This window comes from Phoenix dactylifera, unplaced genomic scaffold (genome assembly GCF_009389715.1).
Source record: "Phoenix dactylifera cultivar Barhee BC4 unplaced genomic scaffold, palm_55x_up_171113_PBpolish2nd_filt_p 000692F, whole genome shotgun sequence".
Taxonomy (NCBI): domain Eukaryota; kingdom Viridiplantae; phylum Streptophyta; class Magnoliopsida; order Arecales; family Arecaceae; genus Phoenix; species Phoenix dactylifera.
Genome location: NW_024068075.1, coordinates 141,742 through 163,824, shown reverse-complemented (window position 1 = coordinate 163,824; position 22,083 = coordinate 141,742). Strand labels below are relative to the sequence as shown.

General features: G+C 37.9%; 2 protein-coding genes across 4 annotated transcripts; both read right to left on the bottom strand.

The window, feature by feature from the left end:
* Positions 1–3,414: 3,414 nt before the first annotated feature.
* Positions 3,415–8,165, bottom strand: LOC103716448 (nucleotide-sugar uncharacterized transporter 2-like). Of its 2 annotated transcripts, XM_039120013.1 has the most exons (7): positions 7,715–8,165; positions 6,085–6,236; positions 5,744–5,952; positions 5,516–5,609; positions 5,115–5,281; positions 4,866–5,036; positions 3,415–4,035 (listed from the first exon to the last, which is right to left on the bottom strand). In XM_039120013.1, the coding sequence occupies exons 1-7, from the start codon at positions 7,791–7,793 to the stop codon at positions 3,612–3,614; spliced, it is 1,296 nt and encodes a 431-aa protein (XP_038975941.1). In that variant the 5' UTR covers positions 7,794–8,165; the 3' UTR covers positions 3,415–3,611. The 2 variants fall into 2 exon arrangements, with proteins under 2 accessions (XP_038975941.1, XP_008802662.3); XM_008804440.4 differs by lacking the exon at positions 7,715–8,165 and having other exon boundaries at positions 6,085–7,698.
* A 1,469-nt stretch (positions 8,166–9,634) lies between these two features.
* Positions 9,635–21,435, bottom strand: LOC120103874 (coiled-coil domain-containing protein 22-like). Of its 2 annotated transcripts, XR_605524.3 has the most exons (8): positions 17,169–21,435; positions 15,192–15,743; positions 14,279–14,502; positions 13,292–13,438; positions 12,700–12,924; positions 10,660–10,906; positions 10,374–10,570; positions 9,635–10,242 (listed from the first exon to the last, which is right to left on the bottom strand). XR_605524.3 is itself a non-coding variant. In XM_039120016.1 (7 exons), the coding sequence occupies exons 1-6, from the start codon at positions 17,433–17,435 to the stop codon at positions 10,663–10,665; spliced, it is 1,659 nt and encodes a 552-aa protein (XP_038975944.1). In that variant the 5' UTR covers positions 17,436–21,433; the 3' UTR covers positions 9,635–10,242; positions 10,660–10,662. The 2 variants fall into 2 exon arrangements, 1 of the variants encoding a protein (XP_038975944.1); XM_039120016.1 differs by lacking the exon at positions 10,374–10,570 and having other exon boundaries at positions 17,169–21,433.
* Positions 21,436–22,083: the final 648 nt, after the last annotated feature.

Below are 22,083 nucleotides of genomic sequence, written 5' to 3'. Positions count from 1 at the left end.
CAGATCTACAATACAAGAAAAGATCGTGGAACTCTATTTTGTGCCTAGAGGATGCAGAATGGAAGGCTCTTTTGAGAGTGCCTAAAATGTATGGTTTTGTAGTAATTGTTTTGTTTTGTTTTTTTTTTTTATTTTCAAGATAGTTTTGGTGAGTCTTGTTGGATCGGAGTGGAATTAGGCTTGCTCCCCTTGCTTCCTCACATAGTTGCTATGATTATCTATGCAAAAAGCGCAACCAAGCAGTAGAAAATTTCTGCTCTTTGGATGGTCTTGGAGTCTTCCTTTCAAGGAGATATCCTTGGATCACTGCATCAAGCATTTAATTTATACATCCTTCTCTCTTTCATTATCTTGAATCCTATCGTTTTTGTCGACATACTTGATCCTTCCAAGCTTAGCAGTATAAATTTCATCATAAATCTGGGCTTTTCGTTTCATGTAGTCCATGATAGCAGATGTTGCTGTGCTTCTTCCTGAAAGCCCACTAGAAATATGCCCAAATGGCATCCTAAGACCTGAAAATTTTTTACCCCACTGGCTTCATTCAGCCACATTTATTAAACTATTGAAGGACATCGATCTCTGGTGGCGAGATAAATAGGAAATGTTGACTACACGGTGTATGATTAACTACAGGCTTTTTTAAGTTCATTAGTACGATTGGTAACTTAGTAGCTGGAACATCTGTTGTTATTAGGACATTGTGAACTCTGTACTCACGTATCTAGAATGAATAAAAGGTATGCATGGTAAAAGAAGAAAGCAGACTGCAAAATCTCGCTTTATCCCATCTTATGTTGATTCTTTGATGGTCATCTAATTAATGCTTCTCGTTGTCCCTGTAACTCAAGGTGCAATCAATTCTCCGATGGGCTACATCTTTTCCAATTAAGCATCATGCCGTGTAGTTTGACGAATGTTGATATAATTCTGAGAAAATGACAAATACTTAAAACATTACTGAGCATTTACTTCTAAGACAAGAATATACCTGAAGGTGCGTTCGTCCGTGTTATTGCCATTGGATACGCGGAGTTAAAGCTGGTGCTTCTCGTTGTCCAAATTGTTTATGATTTTACTTCACATATGTGATTGTATACTTAATGAATTGTTTTATGCGGCACGGTTGAACAATCTCATTGATCCAAAGAAAGGAACATATCACCGTACTTTGGACTAATAATTATCATCTCGTCTATTTGAAGCCGGCTTTGTAATTTAACTCTTTTAGATTGCCAAAATAAACATTAGCCTCCTTGACGGATTCATGCAAGCCATTTTATTATTGTTTCATTCATTTATTTATCACCATGGTTATGCTCTATATTTTTTTATTTTTTTAAATCGGATGATTCATACAATTCTAGTACAGATACATCCAAAAAGATCAGAATACAGCATATTTCGGAGTACACTAGGAAGCTTACTCTTTTCAACCTAAATAGTGTTTTCGGAGTGGTTGGCCACGTATGAGGCTACTTCGTCTGCAGGCTCTATTGGCCTTTATGTAGACATGCTTAGTTTGGAAGACCACCCCATCACACACCATAGTTCGGATATCTTAGATTAAAAAGTGGCACACGTCCACACCGTCAACAAATCGCTAAGTACATTCAATGATCGTAGCCGAATTTTTCTGGGGACCTAGGGTTGATGGTCCATTCAAAAAATAAAAAAATGCCATCCCAAGGCATCACCATCCCTCTAGAAAGATGCGGGACAGCCACGATCCTCTCACAATAAAGAAAGCCCAACAAAACCACAGCTTGCCGTAGGTCCAGCCTCTCTTCTCCCATAGATTTCATCTTACGAAACCTCTGACCGTATGAGCCTCAAAGAAAATGAAATATAATAGAAAGATGCCATGACCAGAGAGAAGCCCGGCAACCTGGCCTTGTTGTTCCCGCCCTCTTTCAAACATAAATGGGAACCCTTCCTTTCCACAATCTCCTTGCAAGCCCTCCCGGTTCCCCACCAACCGCCATAACTGCCGCAACCGCCACCCCACCATGCTCTCCAAGCTCTTTGGGTCTACCACCATTAAATTATGCTCCCTAAGGAAGCCGGCGCCGGCTGCTTCTGCCGTCCCGGCCCCGCCGGCACCACCGGGGGAGCACCCTCACCAACCCAACCCCTCGAGGCCGCTGAGGATTGTCCACGCCGGCGGGCACGTCGAGTGCTACTACATGGCCATCCCGGCGGCCGGCATCATGGGGAAGTATCCACGGGCCGTCCTTGCACGACCCGACGTGTTCCGCAGGCCATGGGATTCCCTTGTTCAGCCAGGGGAAATCTTGATCCCTGGCGAGAAGGTCTATGTCGTGCCCCGCCGCACCATCCAAAAGCTCCAGCGGCGAATCCGGCGGCCTGCAGCCCACGGGCGCCGCGGCGACTCATCCGAGGGGAAGAATGAGAGCAACACGTCGGGCAAGTCGACGACTGCTCCGGCCGCGGCCTTCAAACTCCTTGGGTTCTCATTTGCTTGGCCTGAAAGGAAGAAGGTGGATGCGAGCGTCAATGGAAGGCCCGCAGCGGCTCCGAGGGTTCGACCAAGGAGGAGGAGGGTGCGAATGGCAGGGATGTGGCAGCCATCTCTCGAGGCTATCCATGAGGCTTCACCGCTCGCAGCACCACCATTACCTCATCCATCTTAGATGTCTCATTAGAAAGATATTGTTAACCTTAATTTTGACCGTTATAATACATGCATGAATTTTATTGTTCTTGGCTCTAATTAAATAGAAGATAGGTAGCCTTCCATCCTCATGTACAAAATGCTTCATGTAACTAAAAAGTAACATCCGAATTTTATATAACATAGATGAAATTACTGATTGTAGTTTTCACCACTGGCAGGCAACAGTGAGGATTACTTGATTCAGACACAAGCAGCTTATAACTTTGATCAGTTTTAAGTACAAATTGTTTTTTCAGAACTCATGCTATAATTTGCACTTGTTAGCAATCCTGCACCAGTTGATCCAGCCTTTGCGAAAGAAACTATTTGTAAAGCCATGTGCCCTAGAAGAGCAAGTAGCTGCTTTCGAGGTTTTCGATTCTTGAATTCTTGCTCCACATGAACTAGCTTTTTAGAAGCCTCATGTAACACTCTGGGCCAGTGGCAGATACTTTCTAGATAGTTGAGGAAGAAGAACATCGCACTAGGATAGTCATGATGATTCTATTGAGCTCAACATATGCAACAATATTGGTCTCCCTCCGGTCTGAAGGATGGCAAACAAACTACTAAAGAAGGGTTTAAGATTCTGGCTGTATTGTATAATTTGTATTAGAAGATACCAAGTTTGTCTGAAAGTCCATAGGCTTCGGTAGAAATTTCGACTGCAGACTACTGCATATGCATAAGCACCAAAGAATACTATTAGCTAACTCAAAAGTCCTTCCATTCAAAGGTGAGAATAACAAATTTATATGGAAACTGATGAATGCATTTTGATCATCCGAAATTGCCCAGAATCAGATTATTGCTGTACATAAGTTAAATTTCGGAAAAAAAACAGAGGTGGAAAGAAAGAAAGAAATAAGGGAGAGACAGAAAAGTTAACATGGTTAGCGAAAGGGTCCCTTGGCGCACACAAGCATTTGTTCTCTCAAACAGGATCCTCAGAGATCTTTAAGTCGGCTGCCTCGCTGTCTATGATGGTCTTGGGTTTTAGAGATATAGAATTCTGCTTCAGAAGAGGCTGCTTGCTTGTGCCATCGAAGTCGATTTTGGGCCTTGGGGTGAATGAATTCTGCTTTGAAAGAAGTTGCTTGCTTGCTGTGCTGTCAAAGTCGGCTTTGGGTTTTTGGGCAAATGAAGTCTGCTTTAAAGGAAGCTGCTTGCCTGCTGTTCCCGACTCCTTAGAGTCTTGCAGGTTGAGGTAAGTGTAGACTGACATTCCACAGAGAGCAGTGACAGCCCCGCATAGACTAATGACTCCCGGATCGGAATTGAAAAACAGATATCCAGCAAGCATAATTACACATGTTTTGAACTGGCCCAGAACCACATGCGAGAGAGCAGATGTGGCGCTGCATAACATGAAGGCTGTAAGAAAGATGTGTTGTGCATGCAATAGCATGATCAGGAATCCATATGCATTATAGTGTGCCGTTCTTTTCTGATGTAAACTATTCTGCTGTTCAAGATTATAGAATGCTTGTACGATTATGGAATTTGATTAATAGCTTCTCATGGTCTCATCTTTGTTATTACGATGGGTGTAGAGAGATTTATTATAACACAAGCAAATCACAATGAACTGCTGGAGCTCATCATAAGAAACTTAAATTTAAATTTCAGTTTCTTTCGCTCCATTTGATGATTAATGTTTTTCTCTAGTAATCAAAACTACATGCAGGGTGCTTTTCAGCTGTACCTCTTCCTCTACTAATCCTTCTGTCATCCATAATTTATCATTTTTATAATAATAATAATAATAAAAATCATGACAAGGAGGAGGATAGTCATTAGAAAAATGATGGCAAGAATATTTTAAAAATAATACAAAGATGATAAGATGACTCCGGTGAGCCTACATTATGCATGAGAAATCAAACATTGAGAATGTTGCTGTATTCTGCATATCATTGATTGGTAAAATTCAAACATTTCAAATACTTGTATCTTACCAATCAATGACTTCATCTCGGAGTTGTCTGCCAAAAATCACAGCACAAACTGCATTCACTGATATTAACTTTCCATAGCTTTCAGAAATCAACAATTATATAGTATCGAGGCTGACAGATCCATGAGCAAATTATCAAAATGGAAATTTCTCAAATCAAATCATATAAAAGCAAGTATACATGTATTTCTTGCATTAGTATATTATAAACTAAGGTAGTTAAAAACTCACCCAAGTGCCAAAGCCCCTGACCACTGAAGGAGAAATCCAAATAGAGCTGATATGATGATTGCAATCGTGTTGTTTAAATTCCAATTGTAGGATAAAATACCCGGTGGGTCTAGCAAAGGCATCAGAGCCATGAAGAAGAAGATTGTAATTGGGGTAGTCTTCCACATTAACCTGAATAAAAACTTTTTGATTTAAATGACATTCAAAAACCTTTAAGCAGCATAAAATATATATACTAGCACTACTTACGCGAGGGCAGTCCAATTGCCCTTTTGCTGCATATTAGACCACAGAATTTTATTTACAGCACTAGGCACAATCCATGCTAATGCTGCACAAGCACCAAAAAAATTGAATTCTAGATCAGTGACAGTTGCAACAGCCACACCTATTGATACAATAGCCAGTGTGATAACCTGCAGAGCCAAGGAAAAAAGTTTATGGTTCTTTCATCTAAATGAATAAAGATGGAGAATTTATAATTTCTACGTTTCTTTTCAAAATCAAACAACCAATACGCATCATCTTTTGATATATGATTCTGGCAGTTCTTTTTCAGGATAGACATGCTCAAGCAAACTATAGTTTAGTGGACAAATGAGAAAAAAACAACAAAGGAGATAATAGTGGAAAGAAGAAAACAAACAGACCTTCTGGGAGGAAACCTTTTTCCTGAAAAGCATGAACTCAGCTAAAACAATGGTTGGAGTCACAGCTATCTTAGCCATCTGATAGAACCCCACACTGCAAAAAGGAAAACAACACAGAAAAAAGAAGAATGGGCTATATGAGCACTGAGACTATTTACAATGGCAGGTCAGCATCAAAAAGCATAGAAGGTTTCTGCAGTTGTTTCTGCAATTACATGCATAATCTACCTGTTATGTTTTAAGCTGATGTTAGCCAGTCCAGTAGAAAGAGACATGACAGCACCCAAGACAAACAAGGAAGAGTAAGGGGTGGACTTTGAAGGAGGGGAGGCAGGTAATAGTGAAAGTGCGCTAAAGATGGCCATCAGAAACCAAGAAGTTGCATAGTGGATTAGTGACAGAGCAACTGGGAAATTGAATCCAACCTTTCCCATCACCTATAATAAAATGTACTGCATAAGATTCTAATTTTTACAGGATACAAAAATAATCAACAAGGAAATCCAATTGGTGTCAAGATCCTAGAGAAAGTAACAAGGAAAAGAGTAACTAAGACATGAAGCACCTACCACTTTGTTTGCCATGATTATGCCAACAGCTACTGTGAAATTGAAGGTCATTGCTACAACTGGACCACAGAATCTTTGCTGCTGGCGTTTTGCTCCTTCAGAAGTTTGGAAGTCACTATACAAAGAACTCCGCAGCTCTTCCAGTGCTCGGCCTGGCAGCCATGAAAGTGAGACAGGAGTGCCACACAAAAACATTTTAGTCTTTCCATGGGAAAATTTACTTCTTTTGCTACCATCATACAATTTATGAGTAGTAAATTTGGTAATGGGAAGCATTCTGTTTATCATGGAAATATAGGTGAAATGGTGGGAAGAGCACAGGCTATAGAATGTTATGCAATGAGGGTTTTCTGCTGCTGGTTTCAAAGAACAAGAAAAGAGGCAACACAGGAAGCCCTTAGACAATTTTTATTTCCTTTCAAAAGCTCATTTTTTTCTTTGTTCTGTGAAAGAGCAGCAAACAATAAGCAGCTTCGTGACACATAAGTAACACATCCCTTGTATTATTTACCGACAGTTGCAAAGAAAAGTAAGGCATGAAAAGAGAATGGATTGGAGAGGACAGGGCTTCTGACGTATACAAACTTCAGTGGTTTTGAGCAAAATAATCTCAAGTCTACAAGCAAACTCTAAGTGGGGTGTGAGAAGGCCACAGAATTCACAACTCCACTCAGCAAATCTAACAAACTATGCACTTCTACTAAATTAGGTCAGAGTAGGACAAGAGAAGCATCAATCAATGACCTAGCAGACCTAGCTGTAGATGTCCGTTTGCTTGCTGGTAGAAAAAGATTAAAAGGGGTATAAAAAAATACAATCTGATAGGAAGAAAGAGAGTTCGAGAATTGAAAAATCAACACATATAACGCAGGCTAGCAAATAGGCAGAAACTAAAGCATCAATCTGTAGAAAAGGAACAGAACAATGTTTTTTAATTGCTATAATTATTGACTTGAATGGGAAGTAAACATTAACAATAAAGCATAATCGTTAAGATGCAAAATACACCCAAAACTAAGTATTGCAGATAAGAGCGATCAGTATCAGCAATTGAAATCATCTGACGCAGTGGTACAAACCAGGTGCCCACTCCCTCTAATAAACAAAATGGCCCATGGAACGTAAGGTACCAAAAAGGTCAACAAGCAATATCCAATTAAAATCCTCAATGGATTAACATATGATTTTTTTTTTTTTGAATAACAAACAAAGACTGAGCTACCAAAACCATGTTCCGGTTACATCGAACAATAAAGAAACTTTTCTCGAGAGAAATTAACCAAAACCCCAATGTGACATGTAACCTAAAACTTGGATTCAAGTCAGTGAACAACCCCTAAAATCATAAAAGATTTCAAACCATAGGGTAGGAAAAAGAAAAAAAAATAAAATTGCAAATAAAATACAATGATTGAGCTAGCCAAAATCCATGCTTTATTACACCCAAAAACTATATAGCTCAGATTTTTGTTGACAAAATAGAAACAAAAACCCATAAATAAATGTCATAAAATAAATAGTTGCAAATAGACCCAAGTTCGCGCAGCCCTACAAGCCCCATTGCTTCAGACTGAAAAATAATAAGAAATAAATAACCAAAAAAATTCGTGCCCATGAGAGAGAGAGAGACCATGTTCCCCTGCGTCGCTGTCCTTGCGCTTGATAAACTTCCGGGCATCCCGACTCAAGATGGAATCCAGCACTCCCATTCCTATCGGCTGGAAGAGCGCATCAGCTCATGCCCAAACCACCCCCCCAATCCTCTCCCTCTCCCTCTCTCTCCCTAAAAAATCAGAGATCGAGCACCCCAAATCCCTGCGCCTCCCGCTCCAGTGGCGATTCTGGGTCCCAAAAATGGCGTCTTTCTTCAGGTCTCCGAACTAAGAAACAGAGAAAGGAATCGAGGGGAGAGGAAAGACGGGAAAAGGGCACAAGTCCCTTCCTCGATTTCTGTGATGGAATCGAGAGAGAGAGAGAGAGGGGAGGGCCTGGCCGGTAACGAAATTTGAAATGGTGCGAATTATAGATTACGCATTGTTGGAGGACTTGCATAAAGATAGAGATGAGAGCGGCCGATAATACCTATCCCATCCAGATATGGATATAAACTCCTAACCGTATTCATATTTAAATATTTAATTTTATTTATAATTCTATTTAATTTTATATAATAATAATAAATTTTTAATAGTCTATTAATATACTATTAACTTGATTTATCTCCATCTAATTTATATCCATATTTATATTTATACTTTTAATATTCGATTTATATCCGTATCTGTTTAAAATAAATATGGACATAAACTTTTGTATCTGGCGAACATCCAAATCCTCATGTATATAGTTAGCTGATTTTAAATCAATACAAATGAGAAAAATCAATTTCGCTTCTAAAATTTTTTTCATCGAAATTTTTAGCATTTATCAAAAATTTCCATCATAATTAAATTAGAGTTTATTAAATTGATGTTTTACGTTAGATTAATGCTAGAATCCTGAAATATTGTAAGTTGAGTTAGGTAATGATTTATTAAGTAAAATAAATATAGATATAGATATACTAGTATCTGATCTTATTTTAGTTTTATTATATAGACAATTTCTAAACGTAACTTTATGGAGTGATTGAGGCTTTTCGAGTTCTTCAACTTCTGATGATTGGTCTCATCCATCTGATCTCTGATGGTCTTCAGCACTCCTAGGAATAGAGTGAGCAAACCAGCCGTTGGGCCGCCCTAACATCACTGCGATCCTAACTTTCATGTTTTAGGCCAGGTTGAGCCAGGCTATTGTTTTAATGAGTTTACTTGATAATGTAAATGCCTTAGTTTGTCCATCTCCATCTTATTAATTACAACTACATCTCTCATGAGGACTCTCAACGATCGCTTAGATCCAACGTATCAATCAATTAGAATAATCAAACTTTTGTAAAGTTGGGATGGGGAAGTTCCAATATTATAATAAAGTTTTGATGTTTCATGTAATCTTCCAATATTATAATAAGGTTTTGATGTTGTATATAATTATCCATATGGATATTTTAATTGACAAATATAATAAGGTTTTGATGTTTTATGTAATCATCCATATGGATAATTTAATTGACAAACATGCACATATAAGTACATGCGCATATACATGCATATGTGCTTGCGGCATACATGCAACAACAATAATGGCAACAGAAGAACTCCCATCTGGTATTTTTGTTGTTTTTAAGTTTTCGTTTCCCTACAAACTAGCGAAACAATGCATAGAAATCAATGCAGAAGATAGCATTTGCAAAAATTTTTTGCTATTTCTCGCTTCTATTTTGACTCATCTTGAACGTAACAACTCTTTGTAATCAAAAGCTCCGAAGAATTTATAAATAATTTGAGGATTTCATCATTCATGGTTTATTATTCAAGAGTACTAATAGCAATAAGAGGTGCGTGAGACTTCACAATATGTCCCCTGGTCAAAACAAACAAACAAACAAGAACAAACAAACAAATAAAAACAACAAAAATCACAGGTTGCAGAGCATTGGCATAAATCAGTATCTACTTTATTTGGCTATTTATTAGAGAGTAAATGTGGGACATATAATTAGTGCAAAAATACTGTTTGTAGAAGAGAAATGAGACATACGGACCCACTTAATTTTAGGAGAGACCCAGCATCAAGGATAGCCAACGTCTGTGTTATATAACTTAGATTATTTTAGACATTTTTCGTCTTTTTAAGGGAGTCATGGTAAGGTGCAACCCTTGCAGAAATTCCACGCTTTTAGCTCGGCCAACCACTTCACACACAGCTGCAGGACACCATTTGCTCTAAAATGGCTGATGGCCAGAGGGAATCACTCCATCGCAACCAGTCATTCCACATCATCTGGAACAACACAAACATATCTACCGGAACCTGACAGAATGGATAATTTCATACCTTTAAACCAGTCTTAAAATCATATGCACAACCAACCACATAAACATCCTGAAATACATAGATATGTATACACTGCTGCAGCCACATAGACACCTCCAAGAGGTATGGTAGCTCCCTTGTAAATTGAATGCCAAGCCATCGGTAACAGTCGAACTGAATGCTGCTAATGTAACTACTGTTGTTGCAAGGATTTGCACAAGATTCTTAGCTGGCATCCACAGTCTGCAGAGAGTGAAGAGAACTCATTAACGCAATGAAACTTACTGGTGGTTCTCACAAAGTTATAAGTACAATTGTTTCTGCTACCAACAGCTACAACGGAAGACAATTCGAGGAGTACTGCTATTGATCACCTGCTGATGATCGCTGCTTGGTTCACCCTGGATGTGGCTGTTGGGGATTGGTGCCAAACATGGTGGGGTCGGTAGTGTTAGTCGGGCCCATGCCTATGCTCGGCCAATCACTGACCTCCACATTCCCCAGTGAACCAAGTGGTGATCAGTAGTGGGTGAGCTATAGCATTTTTCTTCAAGAGAAGGAAGAGCCATTGCTGTTTTCAAATAGCAATTTTGCTAAATAATTATCTAAGAAATGCTGGATCAAAAAAAAGAAGAAGATAAATTTAATGCAAGACTTTACAGATTATTCATGGCAGAGCTGCTGCTCTAGAAACTCATTTTCCTTCCTAATCGAATCAAGATCTGCTTGGAGTTTGCTGATGTCGAAACTACGGGAAGAAATGGCCGTAAGTTTGGCCTCTTGCTCGGTGGCTTCTCTTCGAGCTCTGTCAGCGGCAAGAAGCTTGTCTGAAATCTGTTCAAAACTATCGTGGATGCTCGTTAAAAGCCTATATACCTGCAGCCTTACCGGGTCATCTTTTGCATTCCTGCATACAAAGTTATTGGTCAGCAGAAGATGCTTTGCTGTAAGCAGATAAAGGCTAATTTAATATTTCATTCTTCCTTTTTTTTTAAAAAAAAAAGAGCACCAAACTGTGTAATGTATCGGTAGCATAAAAAGTTACGGCAAAGAACCTTTATTTTTCAGTGCAGGCCAGGCAAACCAAATTCATTAATAACAGGACAAGGGCATTGTTTTGCATGAATGTCACAGCTGTTACCCGGTAGTAAACTACAAATCATCATAAATAGAATATGTGGTTCATGAAGCTGATCTCAAGTAGATGAACAGAGTCTGCTTGACTAGAAATCATGATTATATGGATTTGATGTAGCATACGACATTTTATGGAGTCACGATAATAACAATAAAAACTAATGTTTTCTTCCCAAAAAAAAGTATTTTTGCATATATGCCCTATAAATATGGGTTATCGCACATTTACCTTAGAGAAAATCTCTATTTTGATATGTTTTTGCACCAATGTTCCTTCCCTTAGATTTTTGGCTGGTGGTATTAATACATAACTGTTTTAAGTGTGAAATGCCTATTTCAACATTTCGCATCAATACTATTGAAAATTTATGCAAAAATATAACTTCTTAAGAAACAAATTGAATGCTAAAACTATTCAAGGTATTAGGGTAATATAGTCATTTAGCACTTAAAACAACCATTTATTAACACCATACACAAAAAAGAAATCTAATTGGGGGGGGGGGGGGGGGCTTTGTCGCAAAAACAGGATTATTGAATGGCTGTACATAGAAGTAGTTATTTTCTAAGGGTAAATATGAATAATTTTAAGGGTATATATGCAAAAAACCCAGAAATATGGTACGGTTGAATGTTCCTCCACAGTACTTTTGCTCCTTGTTAAAGAACCCGGTAAGGCAAACCAAGCACATTAATAACAGGATAAGGGCATTGCTTTGAATGAATGTCACGGCTGTTACCCGGTAGTAAACTACAAATCATCATGAATAGAATATGTGGTTCATGAAGCTAATATCAAGTAGATGAACAGAGTCTGCTTGACTAGAAATCATGATTATATGGATTTGATGCAGCATATGACATTTTATGGAGTCATGATAATAACAATAAAAACTAATACTTTTTCCTTTTTTTTGTGCAAATATACCCTTATAAATATGGGTTATCTCACATTTACCTTTGAAAAAAATTCTATTTTCATATGTACCTCTTAGTTCATCCTGTTTTTGCACCAATGTCCCTTCCCTTAGATTTTTGGCTGGTGGTATTAATACATAACTGTTTTAAGTGTGAAATGCCTATTTCACCATTTTGCATCAATACCATTGAAAAATTTATGCAAAAACATAACTTCTTATGCAACAAATTGAATGTTAAAACTATTCAAAGATATTAGTGCAAGAGGTAATACAGTCATTTAACACTTAAAACAACTATTTACTAACACCATACACACAAAATAAATCTAATGGGAGGGGCTTTGTTGCAAAAACAGGATTATTGGATGGCTGTATATAGAAATAGTTATTTTCTAAGGGTAAATATGCAATAACCTATATTTTTAAGGGTATATATGCAAAAAGCCCCAAAACATGGTATGATTGAATGTTCCTCCAAGGTACTTTTGCTCCTTGTCAAACCCAAAAGCAAGATGTCATTGCTGTGAAAATAATAGTTGGCATCAACTTACATGAACAGTCATGGACATCATTTTCTTCTAATTGGGAAATAAAAGAAAATATACTTTTCCAAGTGAAAGCTGCAAGGTCCAAAACATCATACCTGAAGACAGTTTCTTCAACCACGGCATAAGTCCTATGAAGGCGTTCTTGTATGGAATTACTCTCTAACTGAAGCTCTCGAGTCTCTTTTATGATTCGCTCAACATCGGCATCTTGTTTCCAGCTATTCTTTGTAATCTCAGTTATGCGCTGGATGTAGGATTTTCTAGAAGAGATCGTTGGGAGTTTCTCAAGCTCCAGAAGAAGTTTAGCATGTTCATCCTCTCTAAGAACAAGAAGATAATCAGATATAGCAAAGAAAATCACAATCCACAGGCAAATAAATGAGATTATCTTAGCAAACTTCACAGCAATCAACTAGCAGCAACATGTAAATTGAAATTTCAAAAACAAACTGACATTATCTTATAAATCAGTAGTATATGACATTTCTACAGATTTAACTAACAAATGGCTCATCTATGAGTTCATCTTCTAATAAAATACATGAGATGTTGGATTTGCTTGGTACATTTACTATCTACTTCAACAAATAATCTAAAGCATTCTTTCACATATTTCATTATAAGCAATTCTGACAGAGCATTCTTTAATTTTTTTAATATCTTAAAACTCTCCATCAAAAAAATTACCTTTTGCCAATGTCAGATACGGTGGCATCTGTTTCTTGTTCAATTTCTTTCAATTTAATTAGTTTTTCTTGCACTGAAGATTTCTCAGCATATAGTGACTGCTCCTCTCTCATCTGTCTCTGTTCCACTGTTTGCTTGAGATCATTCCTGCAACAGATGGTAACTTGTACTTACTTCATTCAGTGTATTACTGAAATTTAAATACTCTTTTGTCATATCTAATAACCTATATTAGAAGAAAAACTTCTGCAATAACTGTTCTAGACTTTTGCAGCAAATTTACATGCTCCAAATTTAAAATATTGTTTGCTGTAAGTTTTAGTGTATGTAATAAGTTTTCATCATCAGTCAAAGTGCATGTTCTCTATTAGAACTTTTCTATTGGTCAATTTGCTAGAATAAAGCTAGAATATGTAGTTTGAGTAAAGAATCTTTACAAGTCAGGTGTTGAAGGAGCCAACTAGAAATATGAAGCTGTAGTTAATACAGTAAGAGATGAAAAAGCTGATTGTAATAGAGGCTCACAAGAAACATCTTGCAAATAAAAAGATCATTCGGTATAATCAGGCACATGTTTAAAATCAAGGAATAAGTCGGTATTCATTTCTTTCAATTCCTGTTGCTTTGGTATGCACCAAGACAGGCCAATACATAATGATACAAGTTAGCATGAATGTACAAATATGCAAATAAGCTATTAGCATGGGATATATTATAGATATTGTATGGAACGAATGAAACTTCAATCCATGACATACATTAGAAAAAACCTTATGATAGTTCTTGATCTTAGACATGCAAAACCATGCTAATGTTAGAATGAGAGAAAGAAATAGGCTCCATCATATTAGGATAGCGACTATACAATGCTTTCATACATTATGTTTCTACATCTGTTCAATGCACAATAAATGAATGAATGAATGAATGAACAGATAAATAAAGATGAATATGTCAGGTGACTAGAGATATACCACAATGTCCTACCACTGTGATTCCAATTTCATAAGACTCTGTCTTTTTGCTTCTACTCGTCCATTTAGCATTTCAATATAGAAGCCAACAGAATGTTGTTCATCTAATGCCATATCCATAGCCTCTTTTAGGAGCTCATGCTCACTTTCAAGGCTCTGAACTTTCAAGGCCTTCACCTGTTTTGCCTCCGTCATCATATCTTCTTGATTTTTCAAGCTGTCAGCTTGATTCCTTAACTGCATTACACAGAAGACAAGGAAGCCAGTAGAGTCAGCATGTTTTCTACATTTAAAAGAAATGATATACTTCATTAAGACAAAAGGCATCATAAAGCATCAAACCTTCAAAAGAAAATCAATGCTAAATATCAATCTAGGTTTATGTAAACCAAACAATGAGAAGTTTGGAATGTATATTTGCCCAAAGCATGCAACCTGAACGATGTATGCCATCAAGCAAGAAGAAGTGCATCATGGAACAAATTGCTAGCCCAGCAGCTATATTTCAGAGACCAGTGGAAAAATAAAATAATAAAAACTGTCTTTGGATTAACAACTAAAGATATTCATAATTGGAACAACAAGTCAGAAGAAATCAGGCAATGCACCCTAATGTTAGTAAGAGGTTTGTCAGACAACTTTACATGGAAAGAAAGAGGTTTGTCAGACAACTTTACATGAAAAGAAAGATCGCCCTTCAGCACTGGAAATTACTTGCATCTCTTACTCCAAAGGATCCAATGAACAGTTATCTTCCATATCATACAAACTTTTGTTTAATGATACAAGTTAATAGCTGTGCAATGACTAGTCATAGAAAATATAAATACATCAGAAAACCGGCATGAAAGCATATAAAATAACCAGTTGTTGAATTGCAGTTACTTGATCAACTGGAAGGATATCAATCCTTCTATATGGTTTACCTTGGATAATTGCTCCTGCAGAGAAGCTAATTTTCGTTCAAGTTCAGCAATATACTTGTCTGTTTGGGTCATATCTTCTCCATCAACACATAATTCTTTCTCAGAGTTCATAGATTTTTCAGGAGCATCTTCAACACCTTCCTTGCTGCAATGGCTCTTGATCTCACTGGATTCTATGCGCTCAGAATAGAGTGTTCCAGTCTCAGCTGACCCACCTGACTGCCCTGGAACTGCATTAGTGTCAAGCAACACATCAGAGTATACCTCCTCAGCAACCGTCTCAGATGGCTCTGCAATGCCTTTATTTGATTCCCCCAAAGATCTTCTTTCACAAAGAAAATTCTCTTTACTTTGACTCTCCCTCACCTTATCCTCCTTTTCTTTAAGCTTCTCTAATGTATCATTATGGATGTCACCAGTAATTTCACCACTGCTCAAAGTAGATTTGGTTGCTGTATTTTCTCTGGCTCTTCTACCTTCAGATGATCCAGATAGCCTCTCCACCAAAAATCTTACCAACTTGTATGAGTCATCATAAGAAGGATACAGGAACTGCCAGAATCAACAAAGGAAAAAATGCTTCTAAGAATGGTGGCAGGATCAGTAGAATCAATAAAGAGAACAAGATAATATTGATAAGCATATAAGGCATTAAAATGAAATGTATATTAGATGATAATTTTTCTCCAAGTAGAGTCTCATTTAGCCTTGTAGTAGTTTAATGATTATGCCAGTAAATTTCATATGGTATGGTTAAGAATTAGCTGGTGTATAGTGTAAGAAGTGTAACCCTATAAATGAATGTAGTTGGAAGAATGATCGGCAGATTATTCCTGATGTGATTTGATCCAAGCTTCAGAAATAACAAGCAGCAAAAGTGATTTGCAAGTGCAAATCAGATTCTGAAAGTATCACGGTCATATGATTGAAATATTCTTCTGCGACAGATTTTTTTACAATTTTGAGAATAAGTGGTATATAAGAAGCATAATGACCATGTTGGGAGTAGAATCCAAACTTCAGGAAAGAAGAAAAGACAAAACTGCAGCCAGGCTGTTGGTAACCCTACATGTGCCTAAAACACGTTGGATCAATTTTATTAGTAGCATTTAATAGATCGAGGAATTAACCACATTGCATTAAGGTAAAAATTATTAAAGTGTAAGAACTTGCAACTTTGTACTCTTGAAACACGATCTTTGCTGACTTGTTTGCCAATTAACTAGTGCAGATCTGAACATTGGCAATAAAACTTAGACTTACAACACCTATGTCTTTTGCAAATAGATTTTTTGCCTTGATACAACCTGTTAACCTTCTGGCAGACCAGTACTGTAAAAAGTGCTAACCATCTCAGATCAACAATATATTCTTTGCAGGCCTTCCATGTAAAGATTGTGAGGTAACAAGTGTTTTCCAGTTATTATAAATCAATCTTACAGGACAAACCTTAGCCTTTGGACTGGTCTGCATCAAATATCAATGACCATGAATTTTATGCAGGCTACCACAGAAAGCTAAGCACAACACAAAAAATCCCTGAAAGCCCCAAATTTGCATCATCATACACCAAAGAAGAATCCAGTATCCTGATTTCCAGATTTTCCTTCTATATTCCACTCAAAATTATCAATCCCTGCTCCCCATTATAACAGTACGTAATTAGATAATAGAAGCTATCACCAAAATTTCTACATTATCCGCCTCTTATATTTCACATATTATGATAGAAGCATTGGTAAATAGAGCAATGGATCTCTTCGAGGTCTAAAGAAATATAAGATTGCTTTACTGTTTGGTGAATAGCTGATGATTATCGGGTCATAAATTCTTCGCCTTTTTATTCTATTCTTGTTGACTGAAGCGATTCAATGAATTGGGTGTTCTCGAATCGAGATATATAACATGTTTTCAGGAATAGCAAAGAACTTTTGCTTGGTATGGAAAAAAAAAGATCTCGGAAAGAAGATCGATAAACTGGTGGAAGCTGAGATCGCCTCGGTATCCCAGGGATTTGACGGCAGAGGCGACGTCGGCACATATCTTGAAGCGCTCCGCGGTGGACTCAGGAAGGGAGGTGGGGAAGGACGGGGACGATTCATCGTCGTCAAGGAGGCGGAGGGATTGAGAGCAGATGGAGACGAGGGCGTCCGGGCCGAGATCTTTGATGGAAGAGACGCCGGCGGGGAGGGAGACCCCGGAGCTGCTGAGAGAGCTCAGGAGGATCTCCTGCGCCTCGTCCATGGCGGACAGGACACGGCCGGCTCCTAGGGTTCGATTTGTTCGGCAATCTGCCTGACGGTATTGGTCTTTTAGAAGAAGACGGTATCAGTAGCTCGGTAGCTTAATAGAGATTGGACGACGTGAATTAAACCAGTGCCGGCAGACAGATAACCGGCACTAGTTTAAACCTGGGAGAGATTTTTCTGCGAACATAAAATAGACCATTCAATGAAGAGGTTAAGGCCAAGGTACAAAACTTCAGATTGGTTTAATTTAAATTAGAAAGAAAAGAACATGCAAATATCCCCATCATATCTATGCTATATATGCAATCTTTTTTCGGTGAAATATGCTATGGAATGTCGAGCAATGCAAATATCATAAATTTCCTTGTCTCGGTAATATTATACATGTATTTGTTGGCACAATGCACATGCTAGAACACATGCTAAGGCATCTGTGTAGTTTCTTTCTGCAATCCAAACTTTCTAATACACGCATTTATTCCTAGGTGCACAACATAGGCCCTATAGAATAATACAATGAAATTTGTGAACAAAAATCATGTGGGGTAGGCACTATCATAATATAGAGCAGGACTTTTTTTTTTGCCATATTTCCTCTTACACCTATATTAAAGAGGAAATCGAGAAATCTAATAAAGATAGAACTTCTTGTACTAACGGAGTCCGTTAATTCTATAACTTTAAAAAAATACAAGAAAAAAATTCACATACCAATAAAGACCGTGTGCGAAGAAAGACCATCGCATTCTCTTTTTTCTTCGTTAAGTGATACACAATCATCGGCTTTCTGATACATACTGTAAGCTTCTTTTATACATATCTAGTAGCAACATAATACATACCTCCAAATAAATCGATATATAATTTTTAAAGTAGGACGCTCATCAGTACATAGTATATGGCGAGTTGATGCGCACTTAGCAATATAATCATCCATCATCCCAGTACACACCTCTAGTTAAATCGATATACAGTTTCTAGAATATGATGCTCATCGGTACATACTACATGGCTAAGTGATACACACTCGTCGATTTTCTGATGTATACTGTAAACTTTTCTGATACACACCCAACAACAACCAAATATATAACTTCAGGTAAATCGATACATAATTTTTAGAATATGATGTTCATCGGTGCACACTACACTGTCAGATGATACACACTTAGCAAAATAGTCATCCAATATTTCAATACACATCTTTAGGTAAATCAATACATAGTTTCCACAAAAAAGGAAGAAAATGACTTGGAAAAAGATGGAAGACCTCATAGATGGGAAAGACGACTTGATGAGGAAGAGGATAGAAGGAGAGGCTTGATGAGAAAAAAAGAGGATGTAGATTGTCATTCTTTGCGAATAGTCTCTTTTAGCATGTGCAATTTTCTTTCTTTAAATTAGGAGACTAACAGATTCCGTTAACAGAAATCCTCTTATCCTATTTGACTTTTGGATTTCTTCTTTTAGATAGATGCAAGAGGAAATGTGTCAAAAAAAGTCCCTCTCCATATTTCCTTCTATGGTGCTCATCTCATATGATTTTGGTTCGAAATTTGTCCCAATCCTGACTTCTGCTATTCAACATGCATCACCCTTTCTAAGTCCCACCATGTTGATGTCTTCTTGTACCTATGCTGGAGTGCTAGTTTAGTGGCCTTCATTGCACCCAGTCCCTTCGGCAGGTGGTGTCCAACTTGGCAACCTCTTGAAAAGGGCCAAGCTTATCATATGAGCCCTTTAGCAACACATGTATGCCTTGTCCACATAAAAGTTAGGGATAGGAACTCATCCATGCATTTATCAAGTCCTTTATTTCTCATTCGATTCTTGGCCATTAATTCCATCCATAAAAGAGAAAAAGATGATAACATATAACCTACAACATCCAGCCCAATTGGGCCAACAAAGAGCTAGGCCTAATCCATTTAATCGATTCAAATATAAAAATCGGCACAGAATAGAAAAAAAAAAAGGCACGTGCCTAACACATATGATGAGAGAAGTAAACTTCTGATGGGGTTTCCTTCTTCCTGGAATCATAAGACGAAATCCAACATCGAGACAGATTTTAGCATTCTTTCGAGCTCTATTTAGAGCCCTTCCACTTCCCCTTCAATCCCACACTGAAGATTTGGGCCTAAACATGGAGGTTGCTGGAGTTCGCCAGAGTTTGTCTGAGTTTTCTCCTAAACACCATTCACCACCGCCGCGGCCGTACGTCGCAGGAAAACGAGGTAATGACCCCCAAATCCTCTAATTAATCCTTTTCTACACCCTCCTTATCCCTTTTAGTTCTTCTATTTTGATTTGATTTCAAGCCCTCTTTTTTTCTTTTACGGTCATCCTTGCTGTCGGCACTTGTCGTCGAAGCTTGTGGTTGATCCTCTCGCACCGATTGTGCTCACTTAGAAACCCATTGCATCCTCTATTTGACCAATCCTTTCTCCAGTTTATTTCTTTGCCGCCGGCCACCTGCTGCCACCGGCCACTACTAATGGTGGCTAATCGTCAGTCCTTCGATTGACAGTCACATCTACAAACTCTTCTTCCCCGTCGGAGAGAGAAAGACCTTATTTCTCTTTTTTTCTCTCTCTTCTCTCTCTTCCTCACACTCTATCTTATTTCTCCCTCTATATAGATTTCTCTAGGGTTGTTGGATCTAGCAAAAGGGCTCTTATCAATGATTTTGATCAACCTTGATGATGGGGGTTTTGATCCATGGCCGTCGGAAACTATACCAGCCCCCACCTTAGCTCTTACCAGACACTATTAGATTTGGTCACCTCCAATTTTTCTTGAACTATTTGTGCCCTAGTTTAACTATAATCAGATAAAATCAACTTGATTGAACCGACCGAGATGTCGGACACTCCCACTTGACCAAAGGCAATCAATAGTACCACGTTCCTATTGTGACAAGGCTATCCACAATATCACGCTCTAATTTATCACCGGCAATCCAAGATAACATAGCTAATCTAAGGCCTTCACCCATCCATTTATTTCAAGAATGCATATTAATTATATTAAGTTATATTCGGCCTTGGACTAAACCATAGATATATTTCTCGCCTGTGATAAGATAATTGAGAGTGTCATGTTTGATGCCCGTGATGGGGCAATCCATAATAATATGACCAGTCAAAAGCAGCCCATCCAATCATTCAATTATACAAGTCTCATTTTATTAGTTAAATATATTAAAATGTTCACATTATATAATTCAAAATATTGGTAATTTCTATACATAATATAAATTCATTTATTTTCTATAACATATATGCGTACATTAGAATCACATAGACATATTCTGAATTAATATACAAATAAGCATGCATGTAAAGAGATTCTTACGTCTACCAATGACAAAAACAAGCAAGGTACCTATCCGTCCATGTATACCCCTAACATATCCAAATCAATTTGATATTAAAATTTAGAATAAATAGAGAAACTAATTATCCTCCTCAAAATCTATAAAACTGATCCTAATCTCTAGGTTCTTCCCAAACTGACACCTAAACTAAATAATTGAGGTGATTATGGCCTTTTACTATAATTAAAGTGTTTGGGTGTGGAACCCATGATAGATCGTTCGGTGTCTGAACGATCGCTCGACACAAATTAAATCATTAGATTATGGAGGAAATCAAATATGAGAGAGGGAGAAGGAACAAGGTTATCCAGGTGATGGTGCTCGATGTCTCAAATCCATTCAAATTAGAGTGGCAATCGACTACACTAGGGATAGGAGTCTGAGCTAAGCAAGGATAGGATGTTCAAGGCTATTGATATATCCATTGAGGTAGAAGAGGACCGATTGGTAGAAGGGCCATCATAGACACTCAAATGGTGGCAACATCATGGGAATGAAATCAAAGAGGAATGAAAAGGTACCTCTTAAACCACGAGGCAACATAATAGAGGCATGAAGCAATTTAGAGGAGAAGATACACAAGGCTAAATGCATTCCTAATCCAGCTCCAATGCTATATGAACTACATGAGAAGGAGGAGGAGGTACTGTAGGGCTACAGCGAGAAACAAGCAATGGCTCTTAGGTTAATGAAGAAGCAGGCATGAAGATGAGGGTGTGCAAGAAGATGGGATCTTAAGCTCTCCTCTTTGTCCGATATATTGCTCTTCTCCAACACAACTCCCATCATATAAATAAAATAATTGGGAAAACCATGATAAAAAAGTAAAGAAAGATTGAGTTAGAGAAATTACCAAAGAAAGAGTACTGAAGAGAGATAGGAGTAAGAAAGAACAAGTAGGTGGTTGGAATAGTGTGAGGGAAGAGAGAGGATGAGAGAGATAAAAAGAGGGACAGTAGAGCTTATCCAAGAAGAAGAAGAGAGCAAAGATGGGGGTCTTGTGCCTTGGTGTTCAAAGGAATGAAGAAATAAAGTAGGGTTGAAAGAGAGGAGGACGGGATAGCGTGAAGGGATGGGAGCGAGAGAGTGTGTGGAGGTAGTCTACATGGAAAAAAAAGAAAAAGAAAAAGAAAAGGAGATCAGGATAGTAACTTTTGAATGAAAGAAGGATTCGCCTTCATGCGTATCCCCATTGGATCACCCATGGCATAGATCTCAAAGATCTTCTTTCTCCATCATTCGCTGCCTACATAGTTCTCAAAGC